The sequence below is a fragment of the Physcomitrium patens genome, chromosome 11 (assembly GCF_059467195.1).
Source record: "Physcomitrium patens ecotype Gransden chromosome 11, ASM5946719v1, whole genome shotgun sequence".
In the NCBI taxonomy this organism is placed as follows: domain Eukaryota; kingdom Viridiplantae; phylum Streptophyta; class Bryopsida; order Funariales; family Funariaceae; genus Physcomitrium; species Physcomitrium patens.
The window spans coordinates 8,344,714-8,363,893 of NC_143420.1; the positions used below are offsets into that span (position 1 = coordinate 8,344,714).

A 19,180-nucleotide genomic window follows, 5' to 3' on the forward strand; every position below is an offset into this window, starting at 1 on the left:
AACAAACTAGCAATAGATGGATCCATGTGCATACCTTGTCCTTTAGAAGACTCCCCACCAAAAACTTCTCCCAAAAATCCTTCAAAATTTTTATTATCGTTTTCCATAAAAATAAAGATAAAATCAACCGAAATCCAATACCTTCCACCTCAAGCTTTCACGTCGGGTTCACCACTTATGTTGTATTACGTGCTTTCCTGCTCGAGAACGCGTCGGGCGTCTGGCTGTAGAAGGTAGTATGGAGATTCGCCGATAGTCAAGCAGTCTATCAGTTTTTGACTGCTGGAATATAAACGACTGCAACAATGTACCGTAAATCTATACGGGTGCTCTTCGACTGCTTGTCGAAGTCCTTTTTGCCCAGCCGGTAGGTCTCTAGACGTTACAGAGAACCCCGTACAACCCAAACTGTTAACCTTCAATACTGCTTTGTACTTACGATCTTGTATCCACTGACTGTTTTGTTAGATTAACCCAATAAATTTCATTCACTCCGCATACTCAATCCTATAGACACCCCTTTAATCCTTCAATCACAGACGTAACTCGATTTCACAAAACAGTCAAGAGTATTCAAACCCGCTTCATTTAAAAATCCCGATTCACCATTACAACACTGACTTTAGCAACGATTGCCTCAGTCTTCCCCAAAACTCTACGAAGAAGAAAAATCCAAATTCTATGTCTTTCCGTCCCCGACCCGAAGCATGAAGCTCCTCTCTCTAATTCCCTTGATCTTCCAAAAACCTCCAATGAAAAACGAACTGGTAACCTTGCAGAAGCTTGAAAACTAGCTCTTCCCTCGATTCCCTTGATCTTCAAAAACATCCAAAAAAAAACCGAACTGGTAACCTTGCAAAAGCTTGAAAACTAGCTCCCCCCTCGATTCCTTTTTAAAAAAAAACCCACACCCCCCAAAACTATATCCCCCCTAACCTTATCCTCTGAATTTCTTCAATCTTCCGTCTTAGATCCGGAATTGGCTCCCACCTCAACTTGGATTCGAAATTGGCTCTCGTCGCCAAGCTTTCTCCTCCGTTTTTACCTTTAAGAAATCCATTTACCAAAAACAACGTTCCTTAAGACGGCACAGAGAACAAGACAGCCTGAAACAGAATCGAACCCCGTAATCGGGACCACATTGAGTCGCTCGACCAATTCAGGTCCTATATTGGTAAAGATGCCCGTAGTAACCTGGATGTTCCCGTAATTGGGTCAAATTGGTCCTCGCGTCAGATTGGCTAAGACCCGTAGTAAGACCTGGATTTCCCGTAACTAGACTGCATTGGGTTGCCCCACCAATATAGGTCTCATATTGGGTAAGAGGACCCGGATTGGATTATCGAAATTGGATCCAATTGGCTCCTCGAACCCGTCGTGTGAATTGGTCCTTCTCTTCCTGTTGACTCCCGTTATTAGAATCGAATGGGGCATTTCAGTATGCCCCGGCTGACTGTAACGGAGTCACTGAACCTGACCACTCAGTATTTGTACTGGAGTTGGTCGATGTTCCCAATATTCGAGGTAACTGAATATTAATAAAATTCCCCTTTCTTTTTATTTTCATTGTATACTCGTGTTACAACACGACATCCACCCCCTCTGAACCTGTGCATCCTCCGGTATGCACCAATTTATCCAATTGCTGTTTGATTTAGAATATATCTCCTACGTCTTTGTCCAGTTCGTCTTCGTCACCTTCATTATCCATATCACTTTCATCTTCTTGCTGCGGAATCTCTATACCTTCATTAAGGTCTTCCATATTCATCTCTGCATGTCTTTGTTTAAATATTTTTACTCGCTTCCCTGCAATTGGTATTTTCAATTTTGTACCATCTAACTCCCGTAATGAGTAAGTCGCATTATCATGAACAGTTGTTACAACATATGGTCCAAACCAACGTTTTGAAAATTTCCGCAAAGTACTATGTTGATTATCAAGACTATTGTCATAAACAAGTACCCAGTCACCTTCTTCGATTGCTTTTGGTCTCAATCGATGTTGATTATCGAATCGTGCCTTGTTTTGTAACCTTGCTCTTTTTAACCTTTCCAATGCTATCTGGATATCTTCCGTTCTTTGCTCCAATTGTCGAATCCAAATAGCCAGAAGTTCTTCTCTTGTCAATCCATCTTCCCATGGTAGCATACTCCAAGTAAGTACCTTTTCTTCAATCGACATAATTGGTTTTTGACCTGTCATAAGTTCTACTGGCATATATCCTGTCACCAAACTATGTGTTGTTCGATCAGCCCATAATGTAAATGACAAAAGCCGTGGCCACTCTTTAACCTTCTTATTACAAGCTTTAACCAATGCTTTCACAATCGGCGGGTGACCGCGTTAGCTTTTCGCATTCCCTTCCAGATTATAAGCAGTAGTGAGTGATAGTTTAACTCCACATCTTTCAAAGAACTTACGAGCTTCTTGTGCATTTAATTCTCCACGATCTGCAGTGATTTTTCCTACGCACCCGTAATGGCAAATGACATCTTCAAGCAAAAACCTACAAATCCCCTCTGTAGATTTTGTACTCAATGCTCTTCCTTCTACTTGATTTGATAAATCTTCACGAGCTAAAATCAAATATCTCATCTGCCATAACCCAACTGGCATAATAACCAAATCAACAACCTATTTAAAATGAATAGCCAGAGGATACGTAGGATGAAGACCATCTCAAAGTAAAAATCCATATGCTTTTTTTCTTATTTGTTTGAATTTTTCTGTAGACCAATTCCCCTGCTAAGTCAAGGTATTCAAGTAATGACCAATATTCAATAATTGTCCTTCATAAGATTCTTCAAGAAATAGCTTGTCTTCTTTGTTGAGATTTGATATTGAATAGAATTTCAATCCGACATCATCAATGTCTTCAACCATTTCGTCTTCCCTCTCGTATCTTGCTCGAGATAGCATGTCTGCTACTAAATTGTCCTTCCCAGTAATATGCTTAAATTCTGGATTTAGTGACTTAATATAAGCAATCCATCTCAACATTGCAATATCTGGCATTGAACAGTTAATAATCATTCCAAGCAATGGCAAGCAATCTGTTTCAATTACAACTACTGCCCCAATCAAATAGACCTTTTCAGCTTTCATAGCCGAAACGACTCCCCAAAGTTCTCTTTTGACTTGCGAATATGCACGCTGACGAATACTTAAAACTTTAGCCCTAAATCGAACTGCAAATCTACTCCCATTCAAATCATCTTGACCCACCGCCCATCCAACGGCAATTGGACTAGCGTCTACAGTAAGAATCACTGGTCTATTGTACTTATAATCAACCTTCCTCAATATTGGAGGTGACATCAATAATTTCTTCAATCTTTACATTGCCTAAATATGCCTTTCTTCCCATTCAAATCGGTAACCCTTGCGTAACAGTTCATATAATGGATCCGCTATGTGAGCAAAATGAGGGATCCAGATTCGATAAAATACACATGCACCCAAAAACCTGCGAACCTCTATTAAAGAACCACAATCCTCTTTCATCCTTCCAATTGCATCAACTTTAGTCGGATCTGGTTTTCTTCCGTAAGATCCGCATAAATGTCTAACAATTACAACCTCTCGCACTCCAAATACGGACTTCATACCCGATAATGTAAGATGAACTTCTCTAAGCCGAGTTAAAATCTTTTCACAATCTTGTATATGATCAACAACATATTTGCGACACCCCCTCGTATCTAAAGTTTCATCCTTGTCTCCTTCTCTGCACCCCTTTATAGGAACATCATCCAGAAAAGGCATAGTCTTTTCCGGAATAAAATCTCTCAATACCTTATTCATCACATTCATCATATGCGCAACTGAGTTGGTCGCGCCTTGAGGAAGAGTGCACATTTTAACCAATCCAAGCGATGTCCTCATCATTGTCATATCTCTACTTCCTTTGGCAAGTTGAAATTGATCATAACCTGAATACAAATCACCCATTGAATAGATCGCCCTTCCAGCAAACGCCTCAGCAAATTCATCCACAATAGGTCCAATTCCTGCATTCCTGACAGTTAAAGCATTCACCAGCTGCATATCTTGAATAAACCGCAGTGACCCATTCTTCTTAGGTACCGTAAACCATCGACTAGAATACGGCGCAAATTAAGGTTCTAATATTTTCATCTTTATCTTTTCTTTCAATAGTTCCACCAATTTAGGTAAATGTGCCCTCAGTACTGGAATCGGTCTTAGATTCCAAGGTACATGTGGTACAGTGAAGATAACCATAGGTGTTATAATATTTGGATCCACACACCCAATTTCATGAGATTCGAAGGCAAATGATCTACCTTGTTTAGCCAACATCTTTTTGAAGCAAGTAATTTCCTCCGGCAATAAAGAACCATCAGAACCAATCTTCAATTCTTCAAAAGTCTCTTCAGTAAACTGATGTCCAATACTCATTGGATCTCTTAAACTTGCTTCTTTTGATGCTTCTCCCATTTGTTCTTTAGAATCCTCTGGTAATGGTCCGGCAACAGGCTTTACCTTCTTATCTGCCGTTTTATATCTCGTCTCTACTGTGACTTCTGGTGCTTGAAAAGATTCAAGTATGGTATAAACCTCTCTCGAATGAATCTCAACAATCTTATCATTATCCCCTAACTCAATAGATGTAATCAATTCCAATGAATCTTCCAACCCATTTTCTTCATAAACACCCAAAATCCTCTCATCATCATGCAATGTACCTATCTTGCGTAACTGTCCTTCAATATCATATAATCTTTTTCTTTCTATTCTTTTAAAATCATCAACTTTCTTATACATAATATTTCCATTCTCCAATATACCAATAAAACTCGCATCAAAGGCACCTTCATCTCGCGAGAGTACCTCTTCTTTTGTACCTCCATAATCTCGCTTTACAGTGGTACCTCTCCAAAATCCTCAAATCCTTCAACAATCTTTGGCAATGGTTTCTCCCTCAACCTATCTCGATTCCGTTCATAGTTAGGAGGTACTGTTAGAAATTGTACAGCTTTCCTCCCATCTTCGCTCCGTACCCTTGCATAAGCAGAACCATCGTCAAGTACCTTTGTTTCCATCCGTGTTGCCGTGATATAAGGTTGTCCTAAAATCAACGGATAAGACGTTGTATCTTGAACGAAGAAATGTTGCTTCGTCGCAACATCCCCAATCCGAATTTTGACATCTGGACAAGCTCCATATAATTCGCCTCGTGTGTTATTAGCTGCTCGTATTGCCCATCCATGTTCCATATCAATTGGCCATTTTTGCTTCTTATAAAGATCTTTAGACATGAGATTTATTTCAGAACCATGGTCCACCAAAGCAACTATTGGTTCTTCTATATCTCCTACCTTCACCAATACCTCAGTAGTTGCCCTTGCCCAATGCTTTCGAGTATAATGGCTCAAAGTTTCCATTTCCTTGTCACTAGAATCTTTGAAACGTACTCGCTGATTATACCCATTCTTTTTATTTGTTAGTTGCTTGTAACCAATATCAACCTCTTCTTCATCTCTACATATTCTTGCATCAATAGCATGACTCATTCCAGTTTTGCTCATTAATTGCCTCTTTCGCTTAATGCTGTCAATGATAACATCATGAAACTCCTTCTTTGCAATTCCCAAGACTTCATTCAATGTGAATTCCACGTTAGCGTTTAATATACGTTCTTCCAACATCCCTTTCAAATTTGTTGCCGCTTCAATGTCAGAAAGTAGCTTATAAGCAATTGATTTGCCCTTATCTTTTGTCTCCGTTGTTTTTTCTCCCAATGATGCTAAGGTATCCTTTACAAGCAATTCTTGTGAAGCTGCCTCCCGAGCCTTGTTTCCTCCAGTTTGCCTCTTAAAAGAATTTCCTTCTCTAGTATCATCAAAATTTCCTCGTCTTTTTTCTTCCATCAAAGCTTCATGTTGGCTCTTAGCAATATATGCATGAACTGAAAGAGACTCAACGGGATCCTCCCAACCTGTTCTTCCTCGTATTGTAGCTGCAGTTCTCAATAACGCTTCTCGAGGTAATTTCCCTTCTTGCATTGTAGAAACGAAAGAAGCCCAAAACTCACTAGTTTCCGTACTTCCACCAATTTCATCATCTACTCTAGCACCATAACTTGCACTTTCTCGTGCTACTATTTCATGCTCTTTTAAGTAATCTTGAACTAATGCTCTCATTCCTCCCTTACCAAAATTGGTTTGAAGAAGATCCTCCCTATCTTTCAATGCTATCTTCCCATCTTTCCAGCAAATAATTCCCTGCCATATCATATTATTAAATTCATTGCAATCTTTTCTAGTGTGTGAAGCATCATCACACCAAATGCATCTTTGTACATATCCTTGTTTTGAAACATTCTTCGAATTGTTTATAGAAGTATTCTCTTTAAGTCTTGCCAATTTGATTTGAAGATCTCGCATTCCTCGTATAATTTCTTCCATACCCATATCTGCTTTCTTTGATAAGGATGTCGAAGGTTGAACTGTAGGCATTGTTGGTGGTGTTGTACGTACTAGAGCTTTGGGTGCTTGTACAGTTTTTGGAATATTGCTCCTATCCTTCCTCCTTTCTTTTTTTGTAAGCAACCCCACCGCATCTTCAACGTTCTTCCACTTCGTTGTCAATCCTTCATCTTCTTCTTTGTCTTCAAGAAGGAGTTCTAATTTCTCTTGCAATTCTCCATCAGCAGCTTGAAGAAATAGATCAACTTTGTTTGGCTCCAATGTCAATTTTTCTACCTTTGATAATTGAGCGTATTGCCTCTCAAATTACCTAAGTAGCTCTATTGCTTGCAAATTCTTATTGGGCCGTTCAATCCATTCAAGAAACAGCTTCTTAGTAACGCGATCAGCATCTTCCAAGAAATATTCGTCTTTCAATGCATTTGAAAAAACCTCCCATGAATTCCCATAACGATTAGTAATCAATGTAGTATGGTCTCTTATCTCTGGTATCATGGCAAGTCCAAATAGTGCAACCATTTTCTTCTCAGAAACCCGATTAAATTCCATTTCACGAACATAACATCTTAAATACCTTGAAATGTTCCTCCCATCAAATTGATCAATTTTATTGACCACTGCTTGTAATGCTTTGGTTGCCAAAGCTTCCTTTCGATCATTGCTTTGCTGTTGCTGCATTGACAATGAGAAGGCTTGAAACAAACTAGCAATAGATGGATCCATGTGCATACCTTGTCCTTTAGAAGACTCCCCACCAAAAACTTCTCCCAAAAATCCTTCAAAATTTTTATTATCGTTTTCCATAAAAATAAAGATAAAATCAACCGAAATCCAATACCTTCCACCTCAAGCTTTCACGTCGGGTTCACCACTTATGTTGTATTACGTGCTTTCCTGCTCGAGAACGCGCCGGGCGTCTGGCTGTAGAAGGTAGTATGGAGATTCGCCGATAGTCAAGCAGTCTATCAGTTTTTGACTGCTGGAATATAAACGACTGCAACAATGTACCGTAAATCTATACGGGTGCTCTTCGACTGCTTGTCGAAGTCCTTTTTGCCCAGCCGGTAGGTCTCTAGACGTTACAGAGAACCCCGTACAACCCAAACTGTTAACCTTCAATACTGCTTTGTACTTACGATCTTGTATCCACTGACTGTTTTGTTAGATTAACCCAATAAATTTCATTCACTCCGCATACTCAATCCTATAGACACCCCTTTAATCCTTCAATCACAGACGTAACTCGATTTCACAAAACAGTCAAGAGTATTCAAACCCACTTCATTTAAAAATCCCGATTCACCATTACAACACTGACTTTAGCAACGATTGCCTCAGTCTTCCCCAAAACTCTACGAAGAAGAAAAATCCAAATTCTATGTCTTTCCTTCCCCGACCCGAAGCATGAAGCTCCTCTCTCTAATTCCCTTGATCTTCCAAAAACCTCCAATGAAAAACGAACTGGTAACCTTGCAGAAGCTTGAAAACTAGCTCTTCCCTCGATTCCCTTGATCTTCAAAAACATCCAAAAAAAAACCGAACTGGTAACCTTGCAAAAGCTTGAAAACTAGCTCCCCCCTCGATTCCTTTTAAAAAAAAAACCCACACCCCCCAAAACTATATCCCCCCTAACCTTATCCTCTGAATTTCTTCAATCTTCCGTCTTAGATCCGGAATTGGCTCCCACCTCAACTTGGATTCGAAATTGGCTCTCGTCGCCAAGCTTTCTCCTCCGTTTTTACCTTTAAGAAATCCATTTACCAAAAACAACGTTCCTTAAGACGGCACAGAGAACAAGACAGCCTGAAACAGAATCGAACCCCGTAATCGGGACCACATTGAGTCGCTCGACCAATTCAGGTCCTATATTGGTAAAGATGCCCGTAGTAACCTGGATGTTCCCGTAATTGGGTCAAATTGGTCCTCGCGTCAGATTGGCTAAGACCCGTAGTAAGACCTGGATTTCCCGTAACTAGACTGCATTGGGTTGCCCCACCAATACAGGTCTCATATTGGGTAAGAGGACCCGGATTGGATTATCGAAATTGGATCCAATTGGCTCCTCGAACCCGTCGTATGAATTGGTCCTTCTCTTCCTGTTGACTCCCGTTATTGGAATCGAATGGGGCATTTCAGTATGCCCCGGCTGACTGTAACGGAGTCATTGAACCTGACCACTCAGTATTTGTACTGGAGTTGGTCGATGTTCCCAATATTCGAGGTAACTGAATATTAATAAAATTCCCCTTTCTTTTTATTTTCACTGTATACTCGTGTTACAACACGACAGCGTCTGGTTGTAGAAGGTAATATGGAGATTCGCCAATAGTCAAGCAGTCTATCAATTTTTGACTGTTAGAATGTAAACGACTGCAAGAATACACCATAAATCTATACGGATGCCCTTCGACTGCTTGCCGAAGTCCTTTTTGTCCCGGCCGGTAGGTCTCTAAACGTTACAGAGAATTCCGAACAACCCAAACTGTTAATCTTCGATATCGCTTTGTACTTACAATCTTGTATCCACTGACTGTCTTATTATACTAACCGAATAAATTTCATTCACTCCGCATACTCAATCTTATAGACACCCTTTTAATTCTTCATCACAAACGTAACTCGATTTCATAAAACAGTCAAGAGTAATCAAACCCACTTCATTAAAAATGCCGATTCACCATTACAACACTGACTTCAGCAACGATTGCCTCAGTCTTCCCAAAATCCTATGAAGAAAAAAAAAAAAAAAAATCCAATTCTCTGTCTTCTTTCCCCGCCCGAAGCATGAAGCTCGCTCTCCCCGATCTTCAAAAACCTCCCAAAAACTTATTCTCCCCCTAACCTTATCCTCTGAATTTCTTCAATCTTCCGTCTTGGATCCGGAATTGGCTCCCATCGTCAGAGCTTAGATCCAAAATTGGCTCCCGCCATCACAGCTTTTTCCTCCGTTTTTACCTTTAAGAGATCCATTTATCGAAAACAACGTTTCTTGAAACGACACAGAGAATAGGACAGCCTGAAACAGAATCGAAACCCCGTACTCGGGTCCACATTGAGTCGCTCGACCAATTCAGGTCTCATATTGGGTAAGATGCCCGTAGTAACCTGGATGTTCGCGTAATTGGGTCAAATTGGTCCTCGCGTCAGATTGGCTAAGAGGCCCGTAGTAAGACCTAGATATTTCCGAAATTGGATCAAATTGGTCCTTCGTGTCAGACTGGCTGAGGCCCGTAGTAAGACCTGGATTTTCTTGTAATTAGACTGCATTGGGTTGCCCGACTAATTCAGGTCTCATAGTGGATAAGAGGACCCGGATTGGATTCTTGAAATTGGATCCAATTGGCTCTTCGAACCAGGCTCACCCGTCGTGTGAATTGGTCCTTTTCCTTCCTGCTGACTCCCGTTATTGGAATCGAACGGAGCATTTCAGTATGCCCCGGCTGACTGTAACGGGGTGATTGAACCTGGCCACTCAGTATTTGCACTGGAGTTGGTCGTTGCTCTCAATATTCGAGGTAACTGAACATTAATAAAAGTCCCTTTTCTTTATACTTTCACGATATACTTGTGTTACAACACGACAGCGTTATTGAGGACTGCAGCTACAATACGAGGTAGAACAGGTTGGGAGGATCCTGTTGAGTCTCTTTCAGTTCATGCATATATTGCTAAGAGCCAACATGAAGCTTTGATGGAAGAAAAGAGACGAGGAAATTTTGATGATACTAGAAAAGGAAATTCTTCTAAGAGGAAAACTCGAGGAGACAAGGCTCGGGAGGCAGCTTCACAAGAATTACCTGTAAAGGATACCTCAGCATCATTGGGAGAAAAAACAAAGGAGACAAAAGATAAGGGCAAATCAATTGCTTATAAGCTACTTTGTGACATTGAAGCGGCACCAAATTTGAAAGGGGTGTTGGAAGAACGTATATTAAATGCTAATGTGGAATTCACATTGAAAGAAGTCTTGAGAATTACAAAGAAGGAGTTTCATGATGTTATCATTGACAGCATTAAGCGAAAGAGGCAATTAAAGGGTGAAACTGGAATGAGTCATGCTATTGATGCAAAAATATATAAAGATGAAGAAAAGGTTGATATTGGTTACAAGCAACCAACAAATGAAAAGAATGGGTATAATCAACGAGTATGTTTCAAAGATTATAGTGATAAGGAAATGGAAACTTTGAGCCATTATACTCGAAAGCATTGGGCAAGGACAACTACTAAGGTATTGGTGAAAGTAGGAGATATAGAAGAACCAATTGTTGCTTTAGTCGACCATGGTTCTGAAATAAATCTCATGTCTAAAGATCTTTATAAGAAGCAAAAATGGCCAATTGATATACAACATGGATGGGCAATACGAGCAGCTAATAACACACAGGGCGAATTATATGGAGCTTGTCCAGATGTCAAAATTCGGATTGAGGATGTTGCGATGGAGCAACATTTCTTTATTTAAGATACAACATCTTATCCGTTGATTATAGGACAACCTTATACTACAGCAACACGGATGGAAACAAAAGTACTTGACGATGGTTCTGCTTATACAAGGGTACGTAGCGAAGATGGGAAGAAAGCTGTATAATTTCTAACAGTACCTCCTAACCATGAACGGAATCGAGATAGGTTGAGGGAGAAACCATTGCCAAAGATTGTTGAAGGATTTAAGGATTTTGGGGAGGTACCACTATAAAGCGAGATTATGGAGGTACAAAAGGGGAGGTACTCTTGCGACATGAAGGTGCCTTTGATGTGAGTTTTATTGGTATTTTGGAAAATGGAAATATTATGTATAAGAAAGTTGATGATTTTAAAAGAAAAGAAAGAAAAAGATTATATAATATTGAAGGAGTATTATGCAAGTTAGGTACGCAGCAAGAAGATGAAAGTGATTTGGATAATGAAGGTGACGAAGATGAATTGGACATAGACGTAGAGAATATATTATAAATCAAACAGCAATTGGGTAAATTGGTGCATATCGGAGGATGCATAGGTTCAGAGGGGGTGGATGTCATGTTGTAACATGAGTATACCGTGAAAATATAAAGAAAGGGGACTTTTATTAATGTTCAGTTATCTCGAATATTGGGAGCAACGACCGATTCGAGTGCCAATATTCAGGGGCTAGTTCAGACACCCTGTCACAATCGGTCAGGGTATACTTACCAGTAACGAAATACTCCATTCGAGTCCAATAGTGGGAGTCAATAGAATTGAAAGGACTAAATCAATGACTGAGTGAGCCTGACGTGAAGGACCAATTTGATTCAATTACGGGAACATCCAGGTCTTACTACGGGCCTCTTAGCCAATATGAGACCTGAATTGGTCGGGTGACTCAATGTGGTCTCGATTACGGGGGTTTCGATTCCGTTTCAGGCAGTTCTGTTCTCTGTGCCGTTTCAGGGAACGTTGTTTCCAGAATAAGAACCTTTTAAAAGGCAAAAAATGGAAGAGAAAGCTCTGATGAGGGAGTCAATTCCGGATCCAAGACGAAAGATTGAAGAAATTCAAAGGATAGGTTAAGAAATGAAAAGAAGGGAGAATTAGGATTAAAGGGGAGGATAGGTTAAGAAATGAAAAGGAAGGAGAATCAGGGTTTTTAAGGGGGGAGAGCTAGCTTCATGCTTTGGAGGGGAGAAAAGACAGAGAATTGGGGGGTTTTTTTTTTTCTTCATAGGATTTTGGGAAGACTGAGGCAATCGTTGCTGAAAGTCAGTATTGTACTAGTGAATCGGGGTTTTAATGAAGTGGGTGTGATTACTCTTGACTGTTTTATGAAATCGAAGTTATGTCTGTGATTGAAGAATTAAAAGGGTGTCTACAGGATTGAGTATGCGGAGTGAAGGAAAATTTTTGGGTTAATCTAACAAGACAATCAAGGGATACAAGGTCGTGAATATAAAGCGGTATCAGAGATTAGCAGATTGGGTTGTTTGGAGTTCTCTGTAATGTCTAGAGACCTACCGGCTGGGACAAAAAGGATTTTGGCAAGTAGTCGAAGGACATCCGTATAGATTTATGGTATATTCTTGCAATTGTTTATATTCCAACAGACAAAACGCGATAGACTGCTTGAATATTAGCGAATGTCCATACTACCTTCTACAGCCAGACACCCGGTGCGTTCTCGAGCAGGAAAGCACGTAATACGACAATGATAGCTTTTTTCTGAAGCTTATTCACCCAAGAATATAAGAAAGGGGGAGAGCACCACCAAAATTCGTAGTTGATGTAGTTATTTTCTCCAAGATAAAATAGAATTTTTTTAGTAGCCATAGTTTGGTCTTCTGATATGGATAGCCAAGAGATAGATACTATGCCAGTGAGATTATCTCAACCGACTAGCTCACGAAGGCGACCCCGAGATGAAGAATTGCCTACATCACGACGACGACGAAGGATATCGAATAACCAATCATTGGTGATTGTATTTGAGTTCGAGCCTGCTTACGATGGCCAGCCAGAAGGCGTGTTTGCAGGACAATTTCATAATGAGGACATGGAAATTTATGCTTGATCAGAAGTTGAAGGAGTGGGCCATTATTGTTGGCTTCAAGGGCCGATGAACCACTTGCCTCGTGAACAACAGTTGGAGTTCATAGCAGACGTTATGCGACAGATCTTCATATTCTTGCGTTGGTATTGATCAACAACATTGCTTCTCAGAGACCTCGAAGCTAAAGGAGGGGGTGATGTTAGGGACATAATCCTTAGAACCTTCTAGACACAAGTTTCTAGAACCTTCTAGAAGCAAGTCTCTGGAACCTTCTAGAAGCTTCCTAGTTGGTAGAAGTTGCTTGAGAAGCTTCCTAAATAGAAGTATATATTGGAATCGAGGCTGAAGAGTTCTTCAGTCTCGACAACACATCTCTTGGAGCTCTAGCTCACCTCTCTGGTGTTGTTCTCATCTAATTAATCTAGTTCTTGCCAGTTCTTCTTGAACTTCTTGTTTGATCTCGAGTCTGTATTTCTGTGTCCGTGACAGTGATTTCAAAATTATCGAAATATATATATATATATATATATATATATAACAAAAATCAATAAAAATAAAAAACAACAACTATTACAAGCTTGGTATATTTGTTAAATGAGAGTCCAAAGTCCAAGGTCCAAATCTAAGCACAAATAGCTGACCATAATCTCTCTTTTTTGCTATTTGTTTATTATGTCGACTATATGGTTTTGAAATAAAATATCTTTACTAAGATTCATCACTCTTAAACTGCCAAGATAAGTGAACACACCAAAAAAATTGAGATGGATGAACATTTTTATTTCAATGAACATTTCATATAAATATTCATCCTCCTTGATTACTGGTCTAGCACATATTAATTTCACTGCAACATTGGAATTGAAAAGACTTGACACAGATCCACACCCAACATACATATCCATTGGAATCCACGTAACCACATGTCTGATGTCAGTATGAACTCAAAGTACTGGTGAACATTCATTCACCATAGTGCGGATTTATTAATCAGGTGGTACAAAAATTAATGTGACCCAGTTGGATATACAGTGCTCACCATATTCCACTAGTGCGAAAGAAAGTTGTCTGCGAACAGCTTTCCATGTCACCGTGATGGAAATGACAAGTCAAAAAAAAACTTCCAAACCATATTATCCATCCTAAATGATCACGATCTCTGCAACAGGGCTATGGTTCAGAAATTGCAATTCCTAAAACTACGATCCGCAGTTGTGCAAAAATGATGAGAAAATGCGCATGTTACATTAATAAAACCATGTTTCAAGGAGACAATTGCTGCTTTTGGCACTGGCGCAGCCAGCGGTTGGAGCCGAACTCTCAGCTCTGAAGAAAAGCCACCCTGTACAATTGAACCTATTCTAACAAGACAACCACTTGCTGAAGGTCTATGAGGAACGTTGGTATCTGATCTGCTAGTTACCAAGGAAGGTATTTTTTACCAACATTCAGTGAGGGACTGATGCGAAGGAGGCAGTGCAAATTCTCTCCAAAACCCAACCCGTCTTCCGGCTTCGAATTCGTACGCCATCTTGCTGATCGTGTTGATGAAAGTGGAGGCAAATAAGCCAATTTGACATAACTTGTCATTATTTACTAGAATTGCATCCGCAAGTCCATATTCTGGACACCATCAGGGAGACGAGGAAGTCACACTGGCAGCATCTTCTATGTTAATCGTGAGCCAGTCGCCTTCAGGTTTGCTCCCAAAAGACGCATCTCCTAGTGAAGCATTACTTGTCCGCTCTTTGCCATTTTTAACAGCATGGGATTCATCCTGTTCAGAGAAAGTTCCTTTCGTTTTTAACAATTACCTAATTTGTAGTAAAGTCCATCCTAACAATTATATGTAGAATAATAATAGGGTGTGCTTAGAGGGTATGTACATGATTTAAGGTTTTTTCATTCGATGAAGTACCTCTAGTTTATGGTCTTCATCATCCTCTTCAAGATCACTGAAAGACACATCTTCGTCTATGCTAATCGCCACCCCTGTACAAACAAACAAGGTCAGATAAGAATGCACTTTAACAAGAAAAGTCTAACCAAATAATATACTCAACGCTATCATGAGCGTCTGATCAGACCTCTGTCGGCAGTTTCTTGGACATCGTTGTCTTCGTCCTCAAGCCATGGATCTACTTCTCTCTGATCATCGTCCAGCTTTGACGATAGTGTGGGCAAAGAACTTGAATCTTGAACTTCTGTCGCAGCCGAGACAGTCTCATGAGATGACTCTGAATTGAGACGAGAAGCATCGTCTAGTGACACCTCCTCCATGACGGGTAAAGGTGCAGAATCTACAGAAGACTTAAGGAGCAAGTCCCGCATGTTCGACTCGGTGAGGCCAGGCAACACGCGCTCACACTGATTTGAGGCTGTGTCAGACCTAGACTCCTTAGGTTGTAAAAGTAGTTCCCTGATTTTTAAAATCTGAAGACAAAAGAAAATGCATTACAACTGCGCCTTGCAAACATTCAAAGGAAACTTCAATATCTCGTAACTTAACGATTTTCCCCTGACGATCAAAGACACCATACCTGTGGTGTGGAAAGGAGTTCCGCATCTTCTTTACTTAGGCGCGAGTGTAGAAGCGCAAAGTAGATCTTCCAAAAGCGACCATCACTGAGAAAAGCGGGACAAAGCTCACGGTGCACTGCTTCCAGCTTAGACGATAACTGCTCCACAGCTTTGGTGTGTTCTTCTTGAATTTCCGTCATTTCAAAACCTAGGCAATGTGGGCGGAGGTGAATATTGCTTCCACTACGAAAATAATCACAAATACAATCAAGAGCGTGACTACTACCTGTTGAAAAATGTTAAATAAGTTCGTTCAATGAAACATGGCATATTTGTAAAACAGTCAGTGCTTCGAATTTTGAAATTGTAGCTCTAAGTGGAAGAGAAGGCTGCATTGTTACGACATATCTTTAAACCTCAAACAGGTTAAGAAACTCTATCCACAATCCAAATGTAGGTAGTCTATTCCGAACCCAAATGATTTTTCTAGGTCCAACCGACAGAACACAACTCCATTGAACGACTCTTATCGTAAACAAACTTCGCTTCATCAACGTTTCAGTTTTGCAGTGTACTCATATAACCTCTTCATAACCTCTTCATAGGGTGACCCATTATATATAAACAACGCAATGAGGAGCCCACAGCATGAATTAAACCACATTACTTACCATCATCGTCTTCGTCTTGTGGGAAAGGGAATTCTAGCCATGTCTCCGGATGCCCTGCAATATTATCAGCGAAGGAAACAACCTCATCTGTTAATCCCACAGCGTAGTAGTCTCTTCTTGAAATTTCTCCGACAATATCTCGGGCAAAGGGAATAAAGCTGTTGGCAAGTCTCGACAAACCACCAATACTGCCCCCAAGCGAACTACGACCAGTCGGCTGCACATTACAACATTCAACCAATAAAAATTATCTTCAGGCGATTACCATTAGTATGCAAAAACACATTATAAGGGACCTAGGAATGCATGCTAACCACCTCAAGAATTTCTCATTGCGTTAACAGTCTTCCTTAAAGACGTACACAAGTAAAGAAACTCTGGAGTACGCATTCGGCTATCCCAAATTTTTAATAAAGTCCTGATGGTATATTGTAAGTACTGCTTATCGGCTGCTGACTAAGATACAGCTTCCACGATAAGAGAGTCAGGGTACGCTCATCATAAATTGTATGCAACTGTCCTACTAAATACAACAACTCGCAATTCTCTGAAAACAAAGGAATTGATAATAATCTCAAACGTAAAACCTTTGGCTGAATTTCGTAATCCATATCTCCTTCACCCTGTTCGACTGCAACCAAGCGCGACTCTTCTCCTCCTCCTCCTTCGCTCCTGGAAAGCCTCCCACGAAATGACGACATGCTCACCAACAGTGGCTTCAGCAAGGAAGTCAGTCCAATATCTCTTAATGTGTCATCTCCCAAATTTTGAGGCGAGCCAGACACGCTGCCACCCGCAAGCGATACTTCCGCGGCACCAATATCCTCGTCTTCGTCTTCATCCTGAGTAACGGCGCGAATTACTGTTTGGATTCGCGAGAAACCAGTAGCCATAGTGCCCTTCAGTTCAGCCAAGTCACTTCGAACACCTGTGAGAATGTTTCCAGATACACTGATAGAGCTACTTGCTGAAGAACTATTAATCCCGCCGCTAGAACTCTCTATTTCTTCGAGACTAGAAAGTTCTCCTACGGATACCCCAACCATCGATGGAGACCCTGTTGCCCCCTTTTCTTCTGTTGCAACCACGTCCACACCAACTTGAGGAACTTCCGACTTCTCAGCAATCATCGTGCTACGCATCTCTGTTTGAGGTGTGTTCGTGTGCTTCGGAGATTCCATCTCGTTGGTGGGAGGAGGAGCCAGAAAAGATGCTACACCCCAGAGCGATCGAGTCAAATTCTTGGTCAATACAGAGATCTCGTCCGTGACTCGTTGGCCTCGTGGGCTGTCATCGCCATCATCTTGATCTCTGTCTTCCTCCGGCATAGGAGGTGCAGATAGAGAGAAGGTACTGGAAAACCAAGACATTGCCGAAGGGAATGCTTGTCCTCTATTCCACTCAACAAATAGCGATCATTTACGGAAATTTATCCTCGGGTATTACAATAACATGTTACATTAAACGTAAAATGCCGCACATAGCAGCAGTTGAAAAGATATACACCACCAGCATCAGAAACTTAAGAAAATGTACAATGTTCAATGCCAGTCTGACCACGCTGAACGCAAGCAGCACCGACCAACCTAAAAATCACGTCCGCTTCTTCAACCCTAACTGCTTCATAAGAAACAGGCGCAACTATCATTAGCAAAATAAATTGAAGGTGCTTCCCTAACTTCTCTAAAAATAAGCCCAACCATAAACTCGTCAAGCTCAAATTCTGCAACAAATGCAATTGTCGAATTGTAAATGCTCCAAGTTGAGAAACAACAACTAGGGTACGACTTGCATCTGCTACCGAAATCTTACGCTCGGAGTAACTTCTGAGTTCAAATTTTACTGCTTTACATACCACTCTGCAGATTGGTTTCTACTTGTCGTGGACATTTCACCAATTGTGACCACACACACAATAGAGAACCAAACGAAAAAAAAGATGCCGAGCTGTGGTACATTCACTACTCGATCACATAGGATTTTCCGACAAAAGCACAATTCCTATATGGATCAAATACTCAACAATCAGATCCTCTTGAGAACTCCAAATTGTAAACGAACCAATGCTTTCTAGGATTCCACGCGCTCCATAGCTACGAGATCAAATGAATTTCTGACAGACAGGCACCAAACCATCACACACCCACGCCTACACCAGAAATGGATTCAGAAACTAGGCATCAAAGCTAACGCAAACCTTCTAGTGAGAGGGCTAGAAAAAGGAAAATGGAGCAGACTTTAAGAACTCCAATTCTGATGCTCTCTCAACACACACATACACACACAAACCTAACCGCACAATTCGAGGCCGCAACGCCGGATTGCACACCGAGAGCGTGAATCGATCCAGACATTTCAAAAGAAACGCAAGATTAAACACGCTAACTAACAAAATTGCGCGCCAAGCTACATCATGCTCCAACTGAGGCAGAACCGTCCAACTCTTCCCTCACATGGCTAAAACTTGGCGAAAGCAGCATCAAATCGAGTGCCGTAAACGGGGAGAAGTAGAGGAGAACGCTGCGGTGATCGTGACAACACGCTCCTCCCGCATTGCAGCAGGCATAGGAGAGGCAATACCGGCGAGATTAGTGATGCGATCAACGAGTAACCTCGCCCCCCGCAGCACGGACGCAATCCCCTCTCCGATCCGGTTCATTCATCCAATAGTAAGGTTTCATTCATCCTCACCCTTGTGTCTGTTCATCCGTGAATCGTCTCTAGCCCACATTCAGTGGAACGTATGTGAATTTTCATTCATTCGATAGCGTGTCTGCTTTCCAGATCCCAGTTCGTCTTGAAGGAGAATGAATGAATAAATGAATGAATGAATGGATGAACTACTCTGATGAATATAGGTTTCCCCTTTAAAGGTAACTTTAGCTTTACAGTATAGTGTTCTCACCGAATACTTTGTGTCATGAATTTGTTAGATGGCCCATTAAATTGTGGGGCATGAGAGACTAGAGATATGACAGTTCTTATGGTATGTTGGTCTTAGTTGGCCTAATATTATTATCACTAT

General features: G+C 40.8%; 1 protein-coding gene across 2 annotated transcripts; it reads right to left on the bottom strand.

Moving 5' to 3' along the window:
* Positions 1-14,190: 14,190 nt before the first annotated feature.
* LOC112288749 (uncharacterized) lies at positions 14,191-18,753 on the bottom strand. Of its 2 annotated transcripts, none has more exons than XM_024533277.3 (6): positions 16,743-18,753; positions 16,156-16,372; positions 15,505-15,692; positions 15,052-15,397; positions 14,883-14,956; positions 14,191-14,741 (listed from the first exon to the last, which is right to left on the bottom strand). In XM_024533277.3, the coding sequence occupies exons 1-6, from the start codon at positions 17,523-17,525 to the stop codon at positions 14,598-14,600; spliced, it is 1,752 nt and encodes a 583-aa protein (XP_024389045.1). In that variant the 5' UTR covers positions 17,526-18,753; the 3' UTR covers positions 14,191-14,597. The 2 variants fall into 2 exon arrangements, with proteins under 2 accessions (XP_024389045.1, XP_073393449.1); XM_073537348.2 differs by having other exon boundaries at positions 14,513-14,741; positions 14,851-14,956; positions 16,743-18,743.
* Between the last annotated feature and the right edge of the window lie 427 nt (positions 18,754-19,180).